At 41.4% G+C, this 25904-nt stretch overlaps 1 protein-coding gene across 2 annotated transcripts; it reads right to left on the reverse strand.

Moving 5' to 3' along the window:
• Positions 1–1226: 1226 nt before the first annotated feature.
• Positions 1227–24093, reverse strand: LOC146707398 (axin-1-like). Of its 2 annotated transcripts, XM_085458735.1 has the most exons (15): positions 23881–24093; positions 19626–19761; positions 18949–19114; positions 15706–16387; positions 13985–14178; positions 13622–13777; positions 12322–12456; positions 12103–12199; positions 9827–9964; positions 7947–8337; positions 7037–7214; positions 6200–6376; positions 4892–5188; positions 4648–4797; positions 1227–4563 (listed from the first exon to the last, which is right to left on the reverse strand). In XM_085458735.1, the coding sequence occupies exons 4-15, from the start codon at positions 16315–16317 to the stop codon at positions 4437–4439; spliced, it is 2652 nt and encodes an 883-aa protein (XP_085314861.1). In that variant the 5' UTR covers positions 16318–16387; positions 18949–19114; positions 19626–19761; positions 23881–24093; the 3' UTR covers positions 1227–4436. The 2 variants fall into 2 exon arrangements, with proteins under 2 accessions (XP_085314861.1, XP_085314862.1); XM_085458736.1 differs by lacking the exons at positions 18949–19114; positions 19626–19761; positions 23881–24093 and adding an exon at positions 17308–17490.
• Between the last annotated feature and the right edge of the window lie 1811 nt (positions 24094–25904).

Below are 25904 nucleotides of genomic sequence, written 5' to 3' on the forward strand. Positions count from 1 at the left end.
AAAAATGTGATGTCCACATATGTGGACGCAGGTCCGAGGAGGTTAACTTCTCATTAACACAAATACAGTGTCTAATTAGCCAATCACATGGCAGAAACTTAGTGCATGCAGACATGTCAAGATAACCTGCGGAAGTTCAAACTGAGCATCAGAACAAGGAAGAAAGGTGATTAAATGATCTGAAAAAGAAGAAAATATCCAGAAGAAAAGCATCTCTGAATGTGGAACACAGCGAACCTTGAAGCAGATGGGTTAAAGCAGCAGAAGACCACACTGGCCCTGTCAGCTGAGGCTTACAATTTGCCCATTCCCACCAAAGTGGGGCGTTTGAAATACCAAAGGAGTTTGAAAAATGTTGTCTAGTCTGATGAGTCTCAGTTTCAGCTGCAATATTTGGGTAGTGATGTCAGAATTTGGTATAAACAACATGACAGCACAGATCCAAACTTCCTTGTATCAGTAAGGCAGGCTGCTAGTGGTGGAGTAATAGTGTGGGGAAATGCCACAGCTTACCTGAGTATTGTTGATGACCATGTTAATCCCTTTATGGATAGCGCACCATGTCGCAAAGCTCAAATCATCTCAAACTGGTTTCATGAACATGACAGTGAGTTCACTGTACTCAAATGATATCCACAGTCACCAGATGTCAGCCCAACCTCTGGGACATCACATCACGAATGTGCAGCAACTGTGTGATGCTATCATGTAAATATGGACCAAAATCTCTGAGCAATGCTTCCAGAAACTTGTTGAATCTGTGCCATGAAGTATTAAGACAGTTAAAAGGGGTCCACACTAATAGTAGTAAGGTATACCTATTGCAGAAGCTAGCGAGTGTACGTACATGCAGCCCTTATACAGAGTCTATACACACACGCGCACACACACGCGCGCACACACACACACACACACACACACACACACACACACACACACACACACACACGTGTAAATATGCTGTATGTATACTCAAAATACTGATTTCATTTCACAATAAATTTATCTAATGAAGTGGCTCATGAGTGTATGTGTGATTGTTAAAGGCTGCCTGAATATTTTAGTGTTTTTCATCACCAGCTACAGCTATCACATAAATGCAGAAGCCAAACAAACTCCAAACTGCAGTGGTGTACAAGTGCAATGCATCTGAAAGTTAAGACTTTTAGTTTAAGGCAAAAAGAGAAAGCCATATAAAATACATTTAACCTCAAAAATAAAGTTGATGAATTTATTCAACATCTTTATTATGAAGTACCCTTTTAAAAGAAATGTACAAGTGGAACCAGCACAGTGACATCTTGGCGTTGGAAAAAAACAAAACAGAAAACACCATGGACATGTGGTGCAGGTCTGAAGACACGTATGAAATGATAATGTACATATTTACAGCAGAGGGTTGATCAGAACAGAAGAAATAGAAATAGCATGACTGCAGCTAAAAATACAAATGGGACTGAGTGATGATTAAAACTAATAATAAAAAGCATGGATTGGTTTCAATAAACACATTTTTGAAAGGTTAAAGGCACTGTGTTTCACACAAATCAACAACGCAACAGATGCAGTTATTTGTTCTTGTCCATCAAATCATAAATCACAAGAAACAACTCAATGTAGTCATTCAACTGTCCCTGGGTGCTCTTTCTAATAAAACAGATGCAAAATATATCAGAGGGCCAAAAGCAGTTTGCACATAAACATTAAACCAAAATAGACAGTTCAATTCATCTGGAAACATTCCTTAAAGAACATGCTCGCTGATTATTAAAATTACATTTTTTTTTCTTATAAACAAATACATTTCTAAATTTTTTATTTCATACTGAAGGCATAATGGGTTGGAGTAAGGACAAACACATTTTCTGATCCTATGCTCCTCTTGCTGGGGCAAACCCAGGATGATTTCTATTTGACATTAATGCAACACATTCAATTAACAATCAGCATCGAGGACACAAAACAATCAGGTGAACAGATCAATAGTGAACCTGTCCTCAAGTAGCTGACATGATCGATCCTTCGAGGATATGGTGGACAAAAGTAAAAAAAACAAAAACAAACTTTTTAAAAAAAAAAAAATTCATAAAGTTACATTCGGCTTACGTAGCTGGTGTGCCCTCAGTGCAACGTTTGCACTGCGCTTTATATTCTGACCTCAAGGCTTTACCGCGTTATGGTACAAACACAAGCAGGTTAAAAGACTAGCTTGACATGTTGAAAAATTCACTCTGCTGTTTTCATAACAAAAAAGTGACCAAATGTGTAACACTCCTCGTGTCTATACAGTAAACATGAAGCTATAGGCAATTAGCTGAGCTTAGAATAGAAGACATCTCGCCTGGCTCTGTCTACATTTCGCAGTCTGCCTCCCAGCACATTTCAGCGTTTCCTAATCAGCATGCATCTATAACCTGAGCTGAAGGCCTTACAATCATTACGATCTTACAATCTTACTCCGACCTCAAATCTGTTTTTCCCCACCCGCAAAAGCGAGTAGTTATTAGACAGCTCATCAGGCTCTAGGCAATCGTGATAGGTCCTCTGAATCATCAATTTATATGTAATAATCTAGCAATCCACAGATCAACCAAATATCAATACTGGCATATTTTGAATCATCTACCGTGTCACCAATTTTGTGCTGAGCTAGTGTGATATAAATCTGAAAAACCTTTAAACAGTTTAGAATGACAAAAACAAAATAAATAAATAAACAAAAACTAACAATCAGCTATCAAGCAAACTATTTTAAACATCACCACTGGTGCCACCCTTCTTATAAACCAATGAACAACAAATAACTGATAATTAAATTAAATTAACTTAACTTGTAGTTGAAACTCACGTAGTTTAACTCACGTAAGAGCCAGGGTAGGTCCAATCTTTTTAGTAAACTATAAACTAACAACTGCTGGCTTTAGCTTTGCATTTACCGCTTAGATATATGAGCTGTATTAACTTATCACAGTATTCCTGGTGAAAATTTCTAATGTCAAACTATTAATTTAATTTGGAGAAAGGAAAACAAACAAAACAAACAACCCTGCAGTTTTTAAACTCAGTGTTCCTCTACAAAGTTTAAAGATGTAGGAGGAAATACTACATTCCCTCACAGTTATGTCAAATAACACACATTAGATAGCAGTGGACTGCACATACATGTGTATGTAGGCGAAGGGGGCTCACACTACACTCTTTGGCTGAGTTCCGGTGTACACGACGGACACTTAACGCTTCAGAATAAGCACTGTAGATAGTAATGGCACTGGCCAGGCAGGCAGGCAGGCAGGCACCTAGACTGAGCTTGGAGTTCTGTGCGCAGGCTTGTGATATAGCAGAAGACTTCTAAAGTTACACAAGGGGCCAGTGTGACCGTTTAAAAAAAAAAGATATATTGTGGTCTTTTTTGAGGGTAATAAAAAAAATCCTATATTTAAAAATCCTCCCGCAGTAGAACACGACTGCACACTCAAAGGTAAACAGTACAGAGCTGAGGTGCAGTGATGTGGTATACTGGGAAGAAACAAACAAATCGGTTGCCCTGAAATGACTAATGAACTAGCTTCAAAACATACACAATAATACAACATTAAGTCTGAGATATGACGAAATTAAGCTGCAATAATAAGTAATAGTACCTGCCTTGTACATACACGATTCAAATAAAATGAAAACAAGTAGCTAGAATACTTGTCTTATTAAAAATACGGTAAACAAGTTATGCAGAGAACTGTTATCTGAACAAGGTGATGTGAGAGATCACTACGTGACTTCTTGGAATTGAGGGTGAGCAGGTTTCTCTGTTCTGAGGCTATGAAGTCAACGAGAGGCAGGCTAAATGTTCCACTCCCCAAAAATCTTCTGTCACCAGCTGATGAGGAACAGAGACAGCAAAAGGCAGCTAGACTCCCGAGAGGAACAAAACTGCTTCCTTTACCGTCCTGAGCACCGATTGAAGAGTTTCCGTGGTAATGTAGCAGCATCGTAATGGTCTGCGGAGGACGGGCTCCTCCAGAGCAGAAGTGGAAGACTACTTTAAACCTCTCTCCTTCAGCAGTCCCCTCACCCTTTTCCCATCCATTGCAGTAGAAGTGGAAGACTGGTCAGACATACCTGAACAGCTCTCCTTGATCGTCCACAGTGGAGACAGGACAGGTGAAATAATTTATGTTCTTCTACTACCCGCTGTATCATCTGACTGAGCTTTTTTGCTTTATGTGGGTTTGGATCCAGGCGTTGATGCTCCGTAAAATTAACCGCCTCCTTAACGCTTGAGCTTCGACTATGCAGCGCAATCTCCATTCGGTCGCACGTTACTCCTTCCGCCTTTCTACTTCCCGTTGTTCGTTTTCTGGCAGGTGAATTTCAATCCCACCTGAATGTTTTCTTCCTCTTTTTCATGCCATCTGATTTGTTTTCATGTTCCCAAAATTTCAGTCAACCTTCTCCACCTTCCCAACGATCTTCTCCTCGAAGATAGGCAAGATTGCGTCATCGTCACGAACCTCCTCGAACACCACACCACAGTCAAACTCGTCGCTCACTTTCTTGAAATAGAACCTAAACACAAGCACAAGTGTAAGAGCACATCTTTAACATTCCCACACACACTTATGGCTTTTTAAAACCTGTCTATGTATTTACCTGTAGTGGCCCTTTTTGGTAAGCAGCTCCTTGAACTGGCCCAAAGTCACTACACGGCCTTTAACAGATGTTCGATAGGGAATTGGTTCTCCACAAAAGTAGTAAGCCACTGTCATGTTCTCGCACATTTGACGCTTTCCAGACTTGTGCCTGAGACAGAAAAAATACACGTAAACACACAACATAAAGAATAAACATTAATAATAATAATAACCGAGTACACAGAATTTGGCCTGACACCTACCTAGGCTTGACCTGTTGTAGTGCAGCCCTCCTCCTCTCCTCCTCCAGCCTCCGTCTAGCCTCCTCCAGCTGGGTGAGGGGGTTGGGAGCTGGGTTGGGGGGCATAGCTGGGTCCTGGATGAAGGGATGAGAAGGCTGGACTTGGGTGGATGATGAGCCGGGGATAGCGGTGGACACTGAAGAAGGGTTACGTAGTTGAGCAGAGACCCAGGGGTGCACAGCTCCAGGCCGCTCCACTGAAGCTGGACGTGGCGATTCGCTGCTGGTTCCTGTCCTCCTTGAGCTACTGGTGCTCCCTCTGAAAAAACAAGAGAATTGCCTGCATTAAAATGGGCACAGGAACTAGAGTCTCACAATATGAGACTATGCTAAGCATAGTCTTATTGATCGCTATATCAAGAACCACTGAAATTCTGGTTCTTGATATAGCAAGTACGCGTTACTCAGGACAAACATTTAAAACCTGAAGAAGAATAACCCCCAACATAAGCAGAAATGATTTGTTCGATGTATCCACGTGCTCCCCTGTGAGATTCTCCCTCTCCGATGCTGCCTAAATATCACTTTACTCTCATTTATTAGTAGGCTCCAAATTCCATTCATTTGCAGTAAACGTTAAATATTTCTAAGATATGTATGTCTCTCTGATCCTGTTTGAGGGGAATGGGCATCTGCCACATGGTGTTGTACACAAAAACTCATTTTTTAGCATCACTGGGGAAGAGAATTAAACTCTCACAAATAAAGTTATACTTCACTTGCGTTGTTACTGACAACATGTGCAACAAGTTCCTTCCATGTTAGAGCAGAACACGGGCAATCTGTAACACATCTAATGCTGGAGGGCGGCCTTGCTGTTAATCTTGTTGGCACAGGTCTGTTATATATGCCAGCTGACTAGTGCCCGCACACACAGTTATGTGGTCATGGGTTAATAATAAAGAGTAATCATTAGCCAGGTTATTGCTTAGCTGTGGGCACAATCGCAGATTCCATTTGCCGTTATCAAAGTGTCATCTATAAGGTCACAGAGACATTCACTTTGCTAGGAGCAGAGTCTGCTTTTACTTTGATCCTCTGCTTTAAATGGCGACCAACAACACAAAGTGTTCTTCTTTTTTGCCAAGTAAAATATCAATGCCAAACCACTGCCAAATAAAAAAAAAATTTCAATACACTATATCTGATGAGAAAGAAAACACATCACCTGTATTCCTAATTTAATTTTTATTTCATTATTTGATCTTAAGAATTTTAAAAATTTCAACAACTATAAATTACTGTCAGCTTTAAATATAAAACGACTCACCCATGGGAACTCTTTCTCTGTCTGTCTCCATCCATCATCCATTGCAGGATCTTCTGGTTTCTCTCCAAATCCTCCATTGGTACCTGTGCCTCCAGGCCACGCCCACTCTCGTCACCTTTCCCCGATGCCTCTGATGTCTTCTTACAACCTCGCCGTGATAGTGTGCTGCCTTTACTACTGCAGAACAAACAGGTAACAAAAGAAAAAAAAAAAAAAACAGTTGGAGTCATCCGATTACTTAACAATAAGATACTTTACTGCCACTAGGGCACTACCAGGATACGGACTTGTCATTAATAATAGTATAATACATTAAAGAAATACAAATGTATGCAAAGTTCTGGAGCCTATCCCAGGGTGCACCTGTCACAGGACAAACACACAGAGACAACCATTGGCACTCACTTTCACACCTATGGGCAATTGAGGTTCATCAATTAACCTAATCCCACTAACTGCAAGTCTTTGGGTTGTGGGAGAGAACCCATGCAAACATGGAGAGAACATGCAAGCTCCACACAGAAAGATCCCGGCCTGATGACGGAATTGAACTCAGGACCTTCTTGCTGTGAGCCAATCGTGCTCAGTGGGAATATGGCTGTACGGTAAAAACTGTTCAGGAATTGTCTAGTTTTGAATTTTTCATGAATCTGTATCTCTTAGCAGACGGTAAAAGTTCAAAAACATTTTAGGCAGGATGGAAAGGGTTTTTGAGTTGTATGCAAGCAGCAAAGAGATGAAGATGTCACTCAAAGCTGGTAGGTGGAAGTTAGTGACGCCTCTGCAAAGCTGTTCCCCTTCCATACAACTTCCTATAGACCAAGTGCACACGCTTACCTATAACCCATCCCCTCGTGTGTGCTGGCTCCAGCTCCGTCAGCATAGTTTCGACTTCTCCCGGCATACTGATTGGCTGACTCTCCATTCCACAGGAAGTTGGGCTGAGACCTACTACCCGTTTCCTCTGGCCCATCCCTTCCTCTGTGGTGGTACAACGGCTTGTGGTGATGCATACCTGAGATGGAAATCAGTAAAGTAAATGGAAACTCACAGCACTGACATCTGTGCTATTTCACCTGAAGAGTCAGTTATGGCTTGCCATTAAAAAAATTTGTAACAGGATGCACTAGTTAGTCCAAGCATATTATAGTTCCTTCCTGTGTTGTAAAGGCACATTAAAAATCTCAAGACTCCATCTTCACATTAACTCAATATAATGAGCACGAGTTAAGCCTACTCTGTTATACCAACATCAATATTAAACAGAGCAACAACAGCACATTATTCCACAGCAACACAAACACTTGAGCAGAATAACAACTATTTCTTGCTACTTGAGGTTACATTTGCCAAAAACTACAGTGTACAGTAGGTGTGGGGAATACGGTCTCCAAAAAACCAAAACAAAACAAAACACTCTTAAAAAGACAGGGACACAGGATATGAACCAGGTATAATGTTGAAGTATCAGCATTAACTTCTAATGCACAGTTCCGCAAATAAATAAAATAATTTTTAATGTTTGTAGAAATAATTTACCCAAAGTTGTGTAATGTAAGAAAAAGTCTGCACTTTTTCTAAATGTGTTTGTAGAACTGGAGAGGACATGTAACTGTGTCCGTTGGAGAGTTGCTTTAGCGACATGTGGTATTGGGGGCAGAGCTTAACACAGAGAGTAACCTGGGCCCACATTTAGATCGTGGAAATCGTGCTCGACCATTTCTCCCTCCCCTTCACAGCCTCTTACCTTTGACTCCAGCAGCAGGCAGACTGTGACCTGCACCTCTGTGTGCAGGGTAGTGAGGCGGCCCGATTCCCCCGTCAGGTGAACGCGATGATTTGGGAGGAGTGTGCCGACCCCCTCCTGCTAAGGTGCTGTTGTTTGCCCCTGGCGACTGGCAGCCTGGCGTCCTCATCACCCGCTGTACATGCTCATCCAAAATAGATTCTGGGTCGTCGTCATGGGGATCATCTATGGGGACCAGGCCTCCGTAAGTGGCGACTGTTGCCGTGTTAGCAGTTGTCTCGGAATAACGGGCACCATAAAGAGGTGGAAACGATGAGGGGACGGGTAGAGACATGCTATGAGAAGACATTGAGGTTGTCATGGAGACGTCAGCATCATCCCCCTCTTCTTCCTGTTAAGAACAGAAAATACATTTAGTTTTTCAATTTTAAAACTGGGTTGTACATCAATACAGAAGACAATGATTAAGGTGATGGAGGCTAATAAATGTGTTTCTTTTTTGCCTAGCCTTTCTGCCTGTGTATTACAAGCCGGATGGCTTCGTGGCAGTAACCTGACACCCAAGGGAAAAAAAGTAAATTAAAAAAGAAAAAGAAAAAAGAATTGGGCAAACTTTATCTAAAAATGCTGTTGTGCCAGTTCACCTGATATCAACTCACTTAGAATCACCAATAATTAAACTATCGATATATAATCCCAGAGTGATTATCTCTTCTCTTGATGGCATAGTCTCTCTTCTTACCAGCAGCAATGAGTCTATACAGAAGCTATCACTGTTAAAGTGGAATGCTAGAGCCAGATTAACTGAGTGTAATATTAAATTCCCACCGTGGCTGGTCACAAGAAACCGAAATGGCAAGTTTTTCTGGCAAGAATCTTGTTTGTCACTTGTTATAACAATGTGTTGCTGCTTAATAGGGCTGCACGATTTTGCATAAAATGAGAATCACAATTCGCTCACGATTTTCTTTTCTAATATAAATATTTATTGCACTTATTAACTGCACATCCACTTCGTAACAGTTGAGACTAAACATAAAAACAATTACGTCTCCACCGTTGCTCGACACTGCGTGTATACAGCAGGTAGTGCAACATTTGAAAAATAGTTGCGGGACGGCACCGTGTAGCGTTTGTCTAGGGTGTTGATCATTTTCCTAAATCCCTCGTTTTGCACAGTGTTGATGGGAGCCATATCTTTGGTCAGGTGATAAGTGATAGCCTCCGTAATTTCTTTGTGCCTGCGGGAGTTCGACAGGTATAGGGAGGCGCTGTATAAGGTTCCTGTTATTGATGTTTGGGTGGTTGACCGGGACGGATTTTCTCCTGTCACTTTCTTGGGCTTTACAGCTTCGTCATCTCTCACGTGCTCTCCGTTGTTTTTTCCCTGCCAGCTGACTTCTGTATCACGTGGTATAAGCCTCCGCCCTTGTCATTTGTTGAGCAGGAAGAGTGAGCGCTTGTTTTCATGCAGATTATGTCCCGGATCAAAATGCGGTACAATCGTCATCTTTTTTTTTTAAAATCGTTGTCATTTGGAAATGAGATCACACATAAGTATGAATTGAGATCGCGATTTTCTAACGATTAATTGTGCAGCCCTACTGCTTCATACAACTCTACCCTACTGCAAGAGAGTAGAATCAATCGCTAAACTGTTCACAGGCATTTCTGCATATATGGCATAATGCATTGTCTAAATTTCTACTGTGTAAATCTCCTTGTAGATGAGAAGCTAGCTGTGAGTCTGGAATAGAAGTGACAGAGCTGCATAGGCAGGCTGACTAAAATGGAAACAACTCTTTCTTTCACTTACAAAGTTTTAATTTCGAAGAATTAAAATCACATTGCAGGGTGCATATATATGATCGTGTACTCACCAGCCGTACTCTCTTCAGCCTCTCTTCAAGTCTTTCCTGAGCCTCTCGCTCTCTGAGCACCGTCTCCAGCCTGCTGATAAGCTCCGCTGCAAACCTCTCAGGCTCTACGTGGATGTCCTTTGGCATTCGATACGTGCGCTGTGTATTGACACAAGTAGAAATTATTACATACTACACACGTGTGCATATGTCTGCTGCCATAATTTAAATGGCAAACTTATAAACTAATATGCATTTAACACATTCAAATGGGAAAACTTAACTTGTGCAAACAATCAATGTTAGCAATGTGTGACAGTTATGGTAATTCCTTCTCAACTACTTGCAGATAAATACTGCCTTAAGACCACCTCACATTATGAGCTAAATCTGCCTGCTGTGTATAGTACCATTACATCTACTCCTCCTACTTCTTCAAACCCAGAATTTAGGAATATGTAACTATGTTTTATTCCAAAGTTTTAACTGGTATCAATCAGATGCCTCTCAGATGTCACTTCTGAGTGTCTGTACATCAAGTGCTTTTAGTTTTTAATGGGGCTGGTGATTTCAATCAGTGTCCAAGTTGATCCTGAACTTTTAAAAATCCAGTGCCAATAAGTTGCTGAACTTTAGCTGTACTCATTTTGACCAACAAGCTGGTAGTGCACCAGGACCTCAGCTTTGCATGGGATGCAGCACCTTTACTTCCAGTTTAAACTGTGGAATGTGCACACAAGTCACTTCACTGACACCAAAAAACACACAGCACCTCTGGCAGCGATTCAACACAGTAGCAGGCTACAAGCCCACCGATCAGACATGCTGTAATGACCTCGCACTGCCAGATAACCTCAATACACCAACAACAAAGGGCTCCCGTCGTCACCTGCCAAACAGATCATGTTCTGAAGGAATGTGTAGAACAACTGAAAGATGTTTTCACAAGGACATTTTCAACATCTTCCTCAGACAAAAATAACATTCCCACTTGTCTAAACGGCACCACTATAATTTTGTACCCAAGAAATCTGACCCAGCTTGTTTGAATGACTACCACCCTCTAGCCCTCACCCCAAGAAATGTGAAATGCTTTGAAAGGCTTGTCTTGCAACATAATAAGTCACATCTCCCTTTTAACCCCTAGAATTTGCATGCAGAGAAAACCAGCCTACAAAAGATGCCATTATATCCACCCTGCACCACCTCAGTCTGACTCACCTGCAATACAGAAAGTCATACACATCCTACTGATTCAAGTCAACTTTTTACACTATCTTGCCACAGCAGCTTGTGGAGAAGCTGAACCTGCTCCGTGTGGGACCTGGTACCTAGAACTGGATCTTGGGCTTTCTTACACAGAGATGGCAGATGGCCAGAAAAGGAAGAAAACAACACAATATGCTGAATACAAGATCGCTTTAAAGGGTGTGTATTCAGCCCATTATTGTTCAAGATGTGGATACATGACTGCTCTGCTAGTTTTAACACAACCACACCAAAAGGTTTGCTAAGGTAGGCCTCATTGCCAATCAAGATGAGTCAGCACACAGAGGAGTTGACAGCCTGACAACCTTAACCTCAACACAGGGAAAAACATCAACAATGAGATAATTGCTGACTTCTCGACAATCAGTTTCACCTTCCACTGATTGTTGGTTCTGTGGTAGAAACAAAAGCATGTAATTTCTGCCGATATGCCAAACTGATGACATCACTTCCAGTTACTACACCACCACAGCCTTAATCAAAAAAGGCCTAGCAGCACCCTCCGCCTCCTCCACATGCTGCAACTCCCATCAGACATTTACAACCAGTGCAGTCTGGGCATTGCCAACGTCCCCACTCATCCTTCTCACAGCCTGTCGCAGCATTCGCTCAAGGACACCCCCCCCCACACACACACACACACACCAGCTTTTCAACCCACATCGATCACAATGCTGAACCAGAACAACAAGAAGGGCCTTACTTAACATATTTATTTACTTGTGCATCACTTATTTATTATCGTCATGATATTTTGCACTGAGCAGGATGCCAAGCCCAAGTTGCTCTCCAATGCATCGATCCGTGTATGAATGATACACTGAAAGCACTTAAACATAAAAAAAAGTATGAAAAATACGAACAGGTGTGAATTTAGCAAAGATTACAAAGTTGTATTGTCACATAAAAGCCTAATAGTGTGCAGAAAAACTTTAAAACTGCATTCCAGTGTCAAATTCTGCACATATTTCACTGTGCATGCAGCAATACAAGAACTGATATTGCAGCGAATTGCTGTTTGTACTCACAGGTATATGAGGTAGGGGCACACGTCCGTTGGCTTTGGCACTTTCATGCATCTCTTTACGATGCTGTTTCCAATATCTGTATGGAGGAATACCATCTCTACACAAACACAGAGGGGAAAAAAAGATGAACAAAAATCAATTACAGATCTGTAACATTTTTACAAAACTCAAAAGTGTAGTATTGTCCGAGGCGCAGCAGGCTGTCTTGTGAGTACTTACACACTGCTGTCGGTCAGTGACATTGTGTCTGCATCGCTCGACATGCTCTGCTGCTCACTGTCATTGGCACTGGTTGCTGGAGCCCGCGCATAACCCATGTTTGCGTAGTATGGGTTTATCGGCTCTCTCCATGGCCTGAAGAAGAATTGAGACATCGTGATTCATGCGAAGGAGCCATGTTAAATTTTCAGGGGTTCTTACAAAACATTCGCACCAGTTTTGGTTTTTTTTTTGCCTTAGTCATGTCTGATATGATGCTTGTGAATTGTGCTAAAAAAAAATGTGTTAAAGGCTTCAAAATTGTGAATTCAAAAGTGTGAAGCGTCCCAATTAAATACACAAAATGGAAAAAAAGGCTCAGAAAGTTTGGCTGCACACTAAATTTGCTCTTCTCAAGAAAGACTTGTGTTCATGATTTCGCAATAAGACAAAATGCCACCTACTCTTGATATAAGTGGGTGTGCTGCAAAGATTCCCCGAAAAGAGCTATTTGCAATCTTGAAAGGGTTACAAAGAAGCTAACAGAAAAAAGTCTCAGCCTTGCCACATGAATATTTCCACTATAAGAATATCAACAGGTATTATATATTATTACTTATTATAATGAAAAATATTATAGATGTATTTTGGAAATGTTTGTAAATGACAAACTCTAATTACCAAAATATTACTCTTGCATAATACTAGGTCATCTACACCGCTATACACGAAACAAGAAACACCCACCGTTTCCCACGGGACATGATAGGGCATGTGATTATGTACGCGCACATGCATGTATGCAAGTGAAAGGAGGGGCACTCAAGCATTTTAAAAATGAATAAACATAACATAACCCAACCCAAACAAACATAACCTGACATCTACTTAGTAAGAACATATACAGAAACAATCAACAGCCTCTCCACAAAGTTCCTCCTCAAACAGATCAATTCTGAGTCCACTCTCTTAGACTGCAGCTGGTCCCTGTTCTGTTCTGAAAGTCTCAGAGAGCTCAGCCCAGTAGCATCAGCTCTCCGCCTGCTGTGGGTTCTACTTAGAGCTGAATCTAGGGCTTGCATCAGATCTCCAGAGAACCAAATACAAACGTAACCAGCTGCAGTCCAAGTCTGTCCAACTGCAGGACATGGGAAACACTAGACGCAAAGGATCGAAGCTGACTGGTTAGCACAGAACATTCAGATCTAGACTATGTTGTTTTTTTTAAAAATTGACATCGCATGGAAGTTTCAATAAATGTTTAGATATTATTTATGTTATGACTGCAAAACAGCAGGCGTATACACACACACACACACACCTGTACTCCCTGCTGTCCTGCCTCCTCCTACTGGCTGAGGCTCTCTGTGGTGCCGTCTGCATCAGCAGGGTCTGAGTCAACCTGCAAGCTGGTGTGTCTCCACAGTCGTCCTCATCTTTCTCTTCCTCCACTTCCCTCACTCCTCCTCCTCCACACCTAAGACCACATTTATGTTATTAAAAAAAGTCAGATGAATTATATTACTTTTAAATATTTAGACAAATGAATTTCAGCTTCAAAACTTTGTTAGAGCTGTTCTGATCAGCTGAGACAGATTAGTGAAGTTTACAGTTAAATCCTATGCAATGCATCAGAATTGAAATGTGGTATAACACAAAGTCTCAGGTTCCTTTCTCTTCTCACCTCCACTCCTCATCCTCAGCGAGTGTAGGCAAATACCCAGAAACAGGCTTGGCTGGTCCTGATGAAGGGCTCTGATCACTGGGGTTTGGCTTTGGGCTTTCTCCCCCTGTCCGTGTGTACTCCAGGTACAGATCTGACTTAAGGAACAAAGGGTAGGTGTTCTCCTCGATTATGGTCTGGATCTCTGTCTGAGCCTGGAACACACAAAGACCAAGTTGGTACAATAAAAATGAAGACATTATTTCTCACCTCTCACTAAGTTCACTGTGACACAGTGCTCCCAGACTGAAAGGCTTTGCCCTTTCAAACTATATATTTCATGCCAAATGAATACTCATTACAGACCAACACAATTACACAGGATATACCAGCATTTATGTCAGAGACTACACAGCTAGGCTAACACCTATTCCAGACTGAAAAAGCAATGTGTGTCAAACCACATGCAAGCAATAAACCTGAAAGGGTCAAAGTGCATCCCTCGATGTGGCTTCGCACAAGTCAAGTTGGTTTGAATTCTAGTTGAACAGTACACAGCTTTGGATTTTATTACTTTGATGACTTGCGGAGAAACAGCAACGGAAATAAAATCAAACGCAAGTCTGTGGAACAGCTATAAAGAAAGCTAATTGAAACAAGCTTCATTTGGTCCATCACAGTAATACCCATGCATTCTTACTCAACATAACATTATTAAGTATACTCTATGAGACTCAAGTCTTTAAGACTGGTGATAGAAGTCTCATAGAGTATACATGTGGTCTCAACATTAAGAAGATAAAAATGAGCAGTCATCTACGCAAAACTGAAAGTGTTCAGGGTTAAAGAGGGCAGAGAGGAGCAGATGATCCTTTGGTGTGGTTTGCTCATTAAGGCAGAAACAAAGCACAAGGAAACACAAATCTGTAGTTTAACAAAACAGCGACAAGTGTGTGACTTCTCTTGCTCTTTTACTTTTCCTGTCAGGATGAATGCCCCCTGTCAACCACAGGAACACTGTCAGAAGATCAGAAACTGATTGAGGTACTCAGGAAGTATAGCTGCACTTACACCGTGGGAACCTGGGTAAGCTTATAGTTTGAGTCACTGTTCCCTCCCCCTAAATAAAACCCTAAAGTCAATAAAGCAGAACTGAACGGCCCTGACAAATCTAACACGTTTCAAGACAGCAAAAGCTCCTTGTTCTGAGATTGTTTTAAATATTCAATGGAAATGAATACATGCAAGAACAAACTCTGTGAATTATAAATATGCTACTTTCCATGTTTTTAAATAAAGATACTCACTACAAAATCTGATCTGTATAAGGGCTGGTTAAATAGATATGGCTTTAAGTTCCTTAAATCTGGGAGTAAATATTGACACTAAAATTATAACGACTTGACAGGAATAGACCTAGTGCAGTGAGAAGAGCGAAAAACATAAGTTCCCAGCACCAGTCAACTGAAAGCACAGCCATATGAAAGCCATTGTCTGATTTTTTTTTCATCATGAACCATCTTGCCAACATCCACAATTCAGTTTCAGTTTCCTAACCTGTCGGCCTGCAACACTGCTTAGCATTGGCACCTTAATGGCTACAGTTTCCATTCCTTAGCCAAATCTGGCCATTTAAACAAACAAAATAATAGCTGTCAGGAATGAATAACAGTATCTACTAGACTGTTCTCTTCAACCTGACTGGCATTCTGTTAAATATTACAATATAAAATTCTAATAACCTGTTCAAAAATGGCTGCATCGGGATGCGGCTTTCCCACGCAGTCTCTGATGAAGCTCTTGGTGGCAGCTTTGATCTGCCTGGAGACGATCCCATTCCCATCTACAATATACTTTCTGTAGATAGCCTTGGCCAGCTTTGCCCTCTTGTCCTGGCTGGTCTTCCTGAACCCAGAGCAGGCAAACCAGAAGTCGAGAAGGTCTGCACACCCTTCCTGGCACAGGAAGGTTCTGAACAGCTGGGTGCCTTCCCTGTCGTCCAGGAGGGAGTGAAGTGACTCGGCCCACTTCAGGTAAGGAGGGGTTGGTGAAGCAGAGCCCTCAGGTTCATAGCCCAAGTCCAAGTCAGGGCGACGTGGGGTCGCAGACGAGGAGGAGGGTGTATAACTTGACGGGTCCCCCATTTTAGACGACAGGGGATAGCCTGCGGTTTGGGAAAGGGTGTTTGGACGGGTGCTGACTGACTGGACTGGGGTGTCCACGTCTGAGCCCTCCTCACCAGGAACCGGGGGCCGCGGTGCATCCTCTGTAAAGTGGGTAGGGGCACTCATGGAGGCCACAACCCCACCCCCGCCCCTGTACCCGATCCCATGCAATTCTCTGACAACGCTCATGTCTCTGATTGCACAAGGCAGAGGTCAGATATTCCCCTTTAGCAATGACTTGGCTGGCAAACAATTCACCCTGCAATGGAAACAAGAAAAGCAGTTAGATGTAGCAGTGGAAGGTGATGACTCAAATACAAATATTATTGCTAAGGTGAGAATGATGACTTGAGTCACACCTCATCACTGAACTGTGTCACCCCACTAATACACACACAGTATGTATATATTTAGAGTGCGAGAGATCACTGAGTAATAACGTTAGATGATGAGCAGACACACGAAGTATGATACTAACAGTATGAGACTCATGAGAATATAGTCATAGAAACTGAAAATACAGCTAGTTTGTTAACTTGGCATCTAAACTTACTAGCAAATACACCTTAGTTTAAATAATCTCGTATTTCTCCAACTCAATCTCCAGTTTAACGATGACGAACTCAACATGCTTTACTTGAGTATCCAAGCTTAAGTTCACCAACAAGTTTATTTCGCCTGTGTAGCAGCTAGCTTTAGCGCTAACTCCTGTCAAATAACACGCTCGGTATTGCTGGACACTGTTTTGCAAATAACCAACTAATGCTAACAAGCTAAAATGGCTAGCTAGCCTTGTAGCAATGCCACCACCAATGCCAGGGCTTTGAAGTGAGAATCTCATTCATCTTGGCCTGCAAAGACTGTGGGGGATGGGCACCGAAACAAACTCCACACAACACGGGCCTCCGTGCAAAAAAAGGAAAAAAACTTCAGCACTAGAGGAAACTATAAACGTACTCGTAAAGAGCACATTTGTACAGAAGCAACGCAAACTTTCTTGTTGGTTAACCCCAACAAATCTAGTCGCATAAGATCAAACAAAACAAGAAAGCGAGGGCACGTTTCTGACTCTGCTGGCTGCAGCGCCAGCTAGCTTGATGTGTTAGCTAGTTTTGATTAGCTGGCTAGCTTAGCTAGGTCCGTTAACGTCCGTGTTTTCCACAAAAGTTTACGTCCTACCGTCTCTGAAAGCCCGTTCCCCGTAATCCGCTGCATTGGGGATACTGGCGCGAACAGTGTACTCCAAAACGCAGCATATGGATAGCTTTTGAGATTAAATATTAACGAAAATAACCCGTCGTCTTGCCCTTAACTCCCCATGGTGGCTGCTTTCAGAGCAATAATACAGAGCGAGTACGTGAGTGCACGCCGACTGTAAGCGGAGCGTAGTACGTTTCTAGAAATGCGCCGGATAGAAACGCCAAACACACGAAAAAATACCCGAGATTCTTTAATCTTATCCACGATAAATGCAGCGATACGTGAACGTTATTATAAGTGTCCAGCGTGCATAATTTCCAAATAGTTACAAGAATACAAGAAATGTAAAATTATTTACTATGCAAGGCAAAACTGACTGATGCAGCATTTTGATTCTGCAGCAATGTAGAGCTAATTCAAATTGTTTTATGGGATATTTACTGAAAATGTGTTTGTTTCAAAACCAAAGTATGACCGCCAAGTCAATGTAGTAAAGTACAACTAGACTCCAACAGCATTTATGGAAAAAGGAAAATGTGCAAACTGCACAAGGTTTAAATATCCAAGTAAATTTAACCTATTTTAGAAACGCACCTAAATCCTGCAATTTAGCAAAGAGAAATTAGGTTCTTCTTACTTCTGATATTTTAATGGCTTTGCACTTAGAAGGCAGGCCATATGGTAGTGTAGAATAGTGTAGTGTAACTACACTATTCAAAGGCTTACTTTGAATGTTTCCAGCAACCAGTTACAACTGGAGCTTTTCTGACAATGCTCAACCATTCTCTGATGCATTAGTGTATGTATGTTTTTTGAATTATGTATTATTACTATGAAATGTATGTTAGCGCAGGCCCTTAACTGCTATTATTACCATTTTATGAACCTACTTAGTTGCAGGTAACAGTGCAGACATATCATCAAGAAACATGCAAAAGTATCACAGGAAAAAAAATACATCTGGAACCATAAGTGTAGTATTATTACAGATTATATGATTATATTATTATTACAATGGCGACTTTGTGTAGAATGATTGTATGTAGGTAGCTATAAAAATAGTGAAAATCTTTTTACTCTTCTGGAGTAAAAAGTTGATACTACTGCTTCTCAACACAATGAGAAAGACATGTTAAAAAAGTAAGCTTGAAGTATTTATTTATGTATTCATTAGTTTATTTGTTAATTTTCACCACTGTGGGTACATTAAATGAGTTATGAAGAAGAGTTTGTACTTCGTGTCGGTTCTATATGTCTCCGTTCTATGTCAAGGTAACCAAAAAAAGTGCACAACGGCGCCCCCATTGGCAAGAACGAGCAATTTCACAATATCTCTAAATGAATGGAAGTGTAATTCAAACGGTAGCCTTTTAATAGACTCCAATAAAAAAGTTATTCACGATAAGCCGACTGCACCGTACACTGTCACGCACATTTTAAAAAAAAAGTGGATGAAAAAGAAAAAACAAACAAATAAATAAATGAGCCAGAATCCCCAAACAGCACCAGGGCACCACAATAGATCAGGTAGGCTACGGCTCACTTTGCTCCAGGCAATCTGTGAGTCTAAAGGTGAGACAGTTTTTGAGCAACGCGCGATGACAAAACAAGGCGACTCACCTCTAATGCGTCTTTGCGTCTGAACAGGTGCTCAGTCCGAAGAGCCCATCTCTGCCGGCGCAGTGACTCACAGGACAGAGGGAGCACGCTGCTGCCGCCACCTGAGCATGTCACTCCTCTCCGCCGGGCTGTCAGTCATGCAGGAGCACCGAGCTCCCACCGGCTGCTGGAGGGACGGAGAGAGAGAGAGGGAGACAGAGAGAGAGAAAGAAGGGTGTGTGTGTGTGTGTGTGTGGGGGGGGGGGGGGGGGGGGACTACAGTTATCAGGCTGGGAAAAAAAGAACACCTGAACGTGGCCTTATTAAATGTTATTCCACAGATGTGTTGCAAATATCTGATATGAGCCATGTGTTACTGCATGATGTAAATTTGCCTTACACGTGGATTAAACTGTCACGTGTCTTAGTAAGTAACAAGACTAAAGAAATTACTGCACACACTGCCAAATTTTTTAATTTCTATAATCAGCAAGAATGATTTCAATTCACAGCACTCCTCGTCTTTGACAACAGCAAAAACATGAGAAAATACACTAATGCAAATGTCCATTAACAAATTGTTTTTGGTATGAATTTGAATCAGAAAATGAAAATAGCCCATGCCAGTAAAATCAGAAGAAGCAGCATTTACTCTCTTTGGAGATAATAAAACCAAACCAAGGATGCATGGAGCTTACTATGCCTCCTGAGGGGTCGTCAGGCCAGCTGTCCCATGTGAAGGAGAGCAGGGTCCGGTGGCTCAGGTGAGGTCCAGACACCTGTCCTCATCTCTGCCCACTCCTCGATGCACTGCTTCTTCATAACAACTCGAAGCTGGGAAATAATAACAATAATCATCATCAACATCATCCTTCCTGTTAAAAGGGAGTTTGCCCTTCCCACTATTGCCAAGTTCTTGGTAATAAGTGGTTTACTGATTGTTGGGGGTTTTCTCTGTATTATTGTAGGGGCTTTACCTTACAATATAAAGCATCTCGAGGGGACTGTTGCTGTGATTGATGCAGTATAAATAAAGTGAATTGAATTATTATTTTTATTATTTCATATGAGATTCAAAAATAAATTGTAACCCTCTTGTATATCTGGTTGTTTTATTTGATCGTGTATATTTGAGCAGAACAATATAACAGTATAGTTTTCAACCCTTATGACATGACATTGTTGGTAAAAAGCTTTTACCAGTCACATGAATTAACCGTGTGCAACTAAAAACAACAGATCCCTCAATTTCATGTTAACTTACTACTACATGTGAAAATCCTGCTGTGTAAATGCTCCACTTATGTCATAAGAGCTGATACTTCTTAAATGTAACTCTCTTAATATTGGATACAGCCTACATGTTGCGGTCAAAGGCTAATAAAAAAAAAAATCATATTTCTAGACTAACCCAACACAATAAACGCCTCCGTTTATTTCAACATATCCAGAACAAAATTATTTTCTTCATCTTGATTTTCATTTCTGTACATGTTCACTGTACCATTGTAATATATTTACATTTCAAAGATATTATTATTATTTTGTTAGCATTGTTTAATTTTGTCCGCCCTTTCGACGAGTGCCGTTGAATCCAACAAAAGCACGGTGAAATTTCCAGCACTTTAACTTTAAAACTCTATTTGGCATGCGCCATTTAAAACCATGTAATCGTCTCTAAACAGATAATCGCTGTGAAATTGTCAGAGAAGGCTTTCAGAGGACAGTAATGAAGACGGGCGGCAAGGTTTAGCGAATGGCAGTGTGTTTGATTGGCAGACTTTACAGCCAAGGCAAACACACTTCATTATGGAAATGTATGCACATTATTTTGGCCTATATCATCAACAGTCAACACACATACACTCGTTGCACCTGCAGATACAGGTTCTTGTGTGGTAACAGGCTGGTGTTGTCAGGGCTGCTGTGGTGCCCCCGGAGACAATGAGGGGAGAGGGAAGAAGACAAAGAGAGAATACTGACGAAGATGAACTTGACCTTTATGATGTCTTGGTGAGGAGGGGTTGGGGGCATGTTGGTACTTATGAATCTATAATGAATCTGAACTATGTATGTGTGTGAGTATTGCTGGTCTGTACTCTAAGCTGAAGAAAGGTCATCACACAAGGGGACCACTAATACACCTGGTGCTATCTATCTATCTATCTATCTATCTATCTATCTATCTATCTATCTATCTATCTATCTATCTATCTATCTATCTATCTATCTATCTATCTATCTATCTATCTATCTATCTATCTATCTATCTATCTATCGATTGCTTGAGACATACATGAAACATACTTTTCCATCCTAATACATTTTTCTTGACTAACTCATCATAACTCATCAGAGCAAAATCGTATTGTATTGACTGACGGCTGAGTTGCCTAGGGTGAAGACGTGGATATACCAATAACCACGTCTTGGTATTTGACAGATAGGATTGGCTCCAGCACCCCTGCAACACTCAGTTGGATAACCTGCTACGAAAATGAACGGATTTAATAGTTATATGATCATTAGTTGTGTTTAGACTTGAGTTTTTGTGGCTTTGGAGTGTAGTTTTCAGAGTTTATGTGATTGTATGTTAAGATTTAGCTAGCAATGGGCTACCGTCACCAAAACTCCATGAGGTGTACAGGGAAATCAGAACCAATCTACTTGTTTGTTCAAGAAGGTCAAGCAACTGAATTCAGGAAACAGAGGAAAAGACATGCAGATTGAGACAGTGTTCAGTGTAAGGAATAGTGCATTTATAGATACAGATCCATAGTACTTGATTGCTTTCCTTATCAGTTTCAGTTTTAGAATTTTAAAGACTTGGATGGTAGGAAGTGACATTCAGAGAATGAATATTCCTGCACACCTATATGCTCCACATCATTTGACATTTATGCAATACGACAATGTAACACATTTTTACTCATAGACAACATATATGTTTGTTAAACATTAAGCACATTGTGCCTCATTTATTCCTGTTATATATCTTGTTTTATTGGCTTTACTGACTTTTTTTATTGCATTATTAGCAGAGCAGCTGTTACAAATAAAACTGACAAAGACGCCTTTCAACTCAGTGCGCCAGAACCAACGACGCCTGAACTCTGGAATCAAAGAAGGTAAATGGTATTCAACAATTATTAAACGTATTACCTGTGCTGTGCTTTTACTCCTCTGATGTGTCAAAATATCTTCTGGGAAAAGCTTTCAGTAGATCATGTTTGAAGTGAAGTCATTTTTATTCATAAAGTCCAATATCCCGGATCACAGCCCTTTACACTCTCTGTCGTCAGATGCCAGACTGGGTTAAGGAAGACTCATCCACCAAAATTCAAACAAACCTACCGTATGTTTTGGCTAACAAGAATCAAATAATGTGTTCTGCTGCACCTGTTGCCACTGGACTAATTCAGATGAATAACGTGATTGATACATGGATGATCAATAATCGACTGGTCACCCTTGCTAGCTCTTCTCAATTTCAGTAAAAACACAGTCACCTTTTCATAAGCTGAAGTGAAGTGAAGACGAGAGTAGATCATTAATTCCTAAATTGAGGCAACCCTCTTAGACTACTGAGACGGAGCTTTTTGTCAGTGAGCCGGTCCAGCTCAGGGGTCCCTTTGTTCCAGCTGCCACAGCAGATTTGGGCGTCTGTACGGAGGCCTGTCAGAAACAGGCTTATCTCTTGGGGGCCTCCCAGCACAAAGACCCATTTAGATGCTCAGAGAAAGTGAAATCTTCATTATATACCCCTTAAAAGAAAAACACACCCCTGCTCTTTAGGAAAATTAATTGGAGACAAGTATTTTATTCGGGTGAAATAAGAGCTCCAAAGCAAAGTATAAGGCTGAGCTTGTACAGTGAGCCCTTTTATTATGTTTGATATGTAGTAGTGAGTAGGATAACGTCAACGTTTCAGGCAACTTTGCACTGAGAATTGGCGATTACATTAGTCACAAACATTGCCACAGAGCTATGAAGGACGGCTAGCGTCATCACCCTCCTACTTAAACACTTCCCTCTGTTTTCATTTTTTTCTTTCAATCCTCAAAGTTACACAAGCCAACCAAAACAATATGTGAACTACAGAAAGCACAATATCAACACTCTCCCATCTATATCTATCTCTCTATCATTTATCCACCTATCCGTCAATCCACCTATCCATCCATCTGCTGGCCTTTCCCAGCCATGCCTGTAGTGAGAGTGTCAGTATATCTGCCATGGCGTCCCGCTGATGTGTATTGTGATGGGGCTGAATACTCCAGCAACCAATATGGCCCGCACCAATACTGGATTAGCCACAGTGGATTAGCTCGCTGCCCTCCTGCTGCTTATTCAAATATTGTTTCACGTATTGTCATCATTGGGGCTGAGCTCTGGCCCAGTAGCCTGCAAGCTACAGAATATTTTCAAAGAAACCCCAAAAAAATGTCTTTGCTTCCATTTCCCTACAAAAGCGTCTGATTTCAGCGAATGTGGGATCTGGACCACTGAGGGTCGGGGGAAATTGTTGAGGGTTCGGAGAGCATCCGCAGCCCTAGAACAGGCAGGGGGAAAAAGGGATGGAAAGATGATGGAAAAGCAAAAACCCAACTAGGCCAAAAACAGGCATGAAAGCGTGCCTTGATCTTTGATACATGGTGTTCTTCTTTTTTTTCTCCTCTCTCCCTTTCTTTCACCCTCACACATACACTTGGGAGTCAAGGCAATTGATGTGCTGCCTTTGATGGCAAAGAGAGGCCTATATTAACGGCCAAAAAGACCATGATGAAAGGGCTGAGGAAAAAGAAGCAAAATGGGTAGAAAATGTGTTATTAGAAAGAATGGCAACTCATGATGAATACTTGGGATGAAGTGATGGTAACCAGACATCGGGGTCTTGAGGGTTTGATGATTTAACGGCAGCGGAGGAAAGGCTAAGGTAGACGGAAGGCTTACCGTGCTAGCCCCGCGGTAGTGATGGCTGAGGTTGGCTTGGTGGTTCCAGTGTGTCATGCTGATGGTCGTCCTGTTAGAATAAGGGAGGTGAATACACCTGCTGCATTGCCCGAGTTCATCGCAGTGATTCCGAGGTCTGGACGCCAGTGGACGTCCCATTGCAGAAGCAGTCGCCATCTTTGTCCCGTTGTTGTCTTGGATATGCTCTCCTGCGTCTTCATCCCTCCCTCTTTCCTTTGATCATGCCTCCCTCCCTTGCTGTCTGCCGTATGACATCATCACGCAGCGGTATCGACAAGCATCAAAGAACCTCTGGGCAGGACGGGGTGTAAATATGGAGCATAAAGAGTGCTGTAACCCCCCCTGCTCCTAGCATCCACTCCTCTTCTCTCACTGCAGATGGGTGGTTTATTAGGCCGATACAAAACTATAAGCACACACCCACACCACCCATTTCTCAGACGGGTGTATCCCAAGGCCCCCTGCTGTGCTTGCAGCGTTTGATGATGCGTCTAGCTTAATTCGATCCCAAAGCTCGCTCCTTTTCTAAGACGTTCATTTCACCCTTCTTATATGTTTTTGCAAGCTGCTGCAACAAAACACAAATGTGTTCTTGGTCAACTTTGTGATTAAATGACAACACTACTCTTCGCGTAGCCACCCCTCCTTCTTCACACTTTGACTCTCATCCCCTGCTCTTTCTCTCTTACCTCTTACAGCTGGTCGGTACCATTTCCAATCCTGTTAAAGTTCTATGTCCTCTCAAGGAGACCTTCTGTCTGTCTGTCATCGGCCCCAAAATCACATATACATGTTTCACTGTCACACTCTCAATCCTCTGTGGCAGCTGGTATCAAACCCAATAAGATCATCCCTTAAAAAAACACACAGAATTAGCAACTGAATGGATTAGATTTGTCCAACATCAATGTACCTGCAAAGAGAATGAAGCAAACCAACGTTTTACTACATATATTTAAAATACAGTGTAATGGATTTACAATTAAACTGCTCTGCAAAGGCCGGCAGTAGTAATGTAATTATAAAGATAATAAAGTCAAGAAGAAACAATTAATAGTTTAAAGTTTTCAAAGTGGAAAAGACAGAAAGGCTGCAGTACAATTACTTTATGCGTTCTTAAAAGCTGATTATTTTACCCTAATTTAACCAAACTGAATCACATAAACTACTCTAGTTACTGCTAAAATGGCTTAGCTAGCTTTTAGCCAAGCTAGTTATACCGTTTTTCTACATCAAGACTAAAAATTAATGTTTTGCACTTTTTTCAGTCATAAAGTCAACACTTCAGCAGAATAGCATTTTTTAACTGTTGAATCTTGTGTCAAAAAGTCCTGTCCAAGCAAAGTTTTAAGCGAATACAGTAAAGCTATGTAGCAAGACAGTTTTAGCTTAATACTAACATTTTTGTCAATCCAAATAATTTCATAATAAAAGCTTTTCAGTAAAATAAATGTGTCCCCCTATCAAAAATGTTATTAACAGTCTATCTTTGACTGAACTGCTGTATTATTATACCTAATAATTTATATTGGCTGCTGTCTCTGCTGTTCACTAGCTAAACGGGCCTACTTCAGGCCAATGCAGTTGAAGTAACCTGGGCTCACGCTGTATAATATCACTGAAACAACATGCTGTATCACTGCGGTCTTTCTGATGCAGTTTTTCTGATGGAAAAACGAAAACTGACCATCAAAGCAATGAACAGTCCCACAGTCCCATTCAGTTACCGAGGTATTTTCTGTAATAGACAAAGAGCCGAATCAAACATGACTCATCAGTGTAACAGAACCTGGATCAGCTTTCTCTCAAGCACTGATCATTGAGTGGAAAAAAGAATGAAAAGTAATTGGAGCTCTTTAGAGTCACACAGCTACCGCCTCCTCGCCTGTCTGCTGTTCTTCTACTTTCCCCCAGTTTCCATTCACATCTTTACTCTGCCCTGCCGCTTCTCTGCCCCCACTCTCTACACCCCCCCCCCCCCCCCAACTAATTGTCAAGGTTCT

The sequence above is a fragment of the Copadichromis virginalis genome, linkage group LG6 (assembly GCF_057382275.1).
Source record: "Copadichromis virginalis isolate Kocher_CV1m ecotype Utaka linkage group LG6, C_Virginalis_male_GT1.1, whole genome shotgun sequence".
NCBI lineage: Eukaryota > Metazoa > Chordata > Actinopteri > Cichliformes > Cichlidae > Copadichromis > Copadichromis virginalis.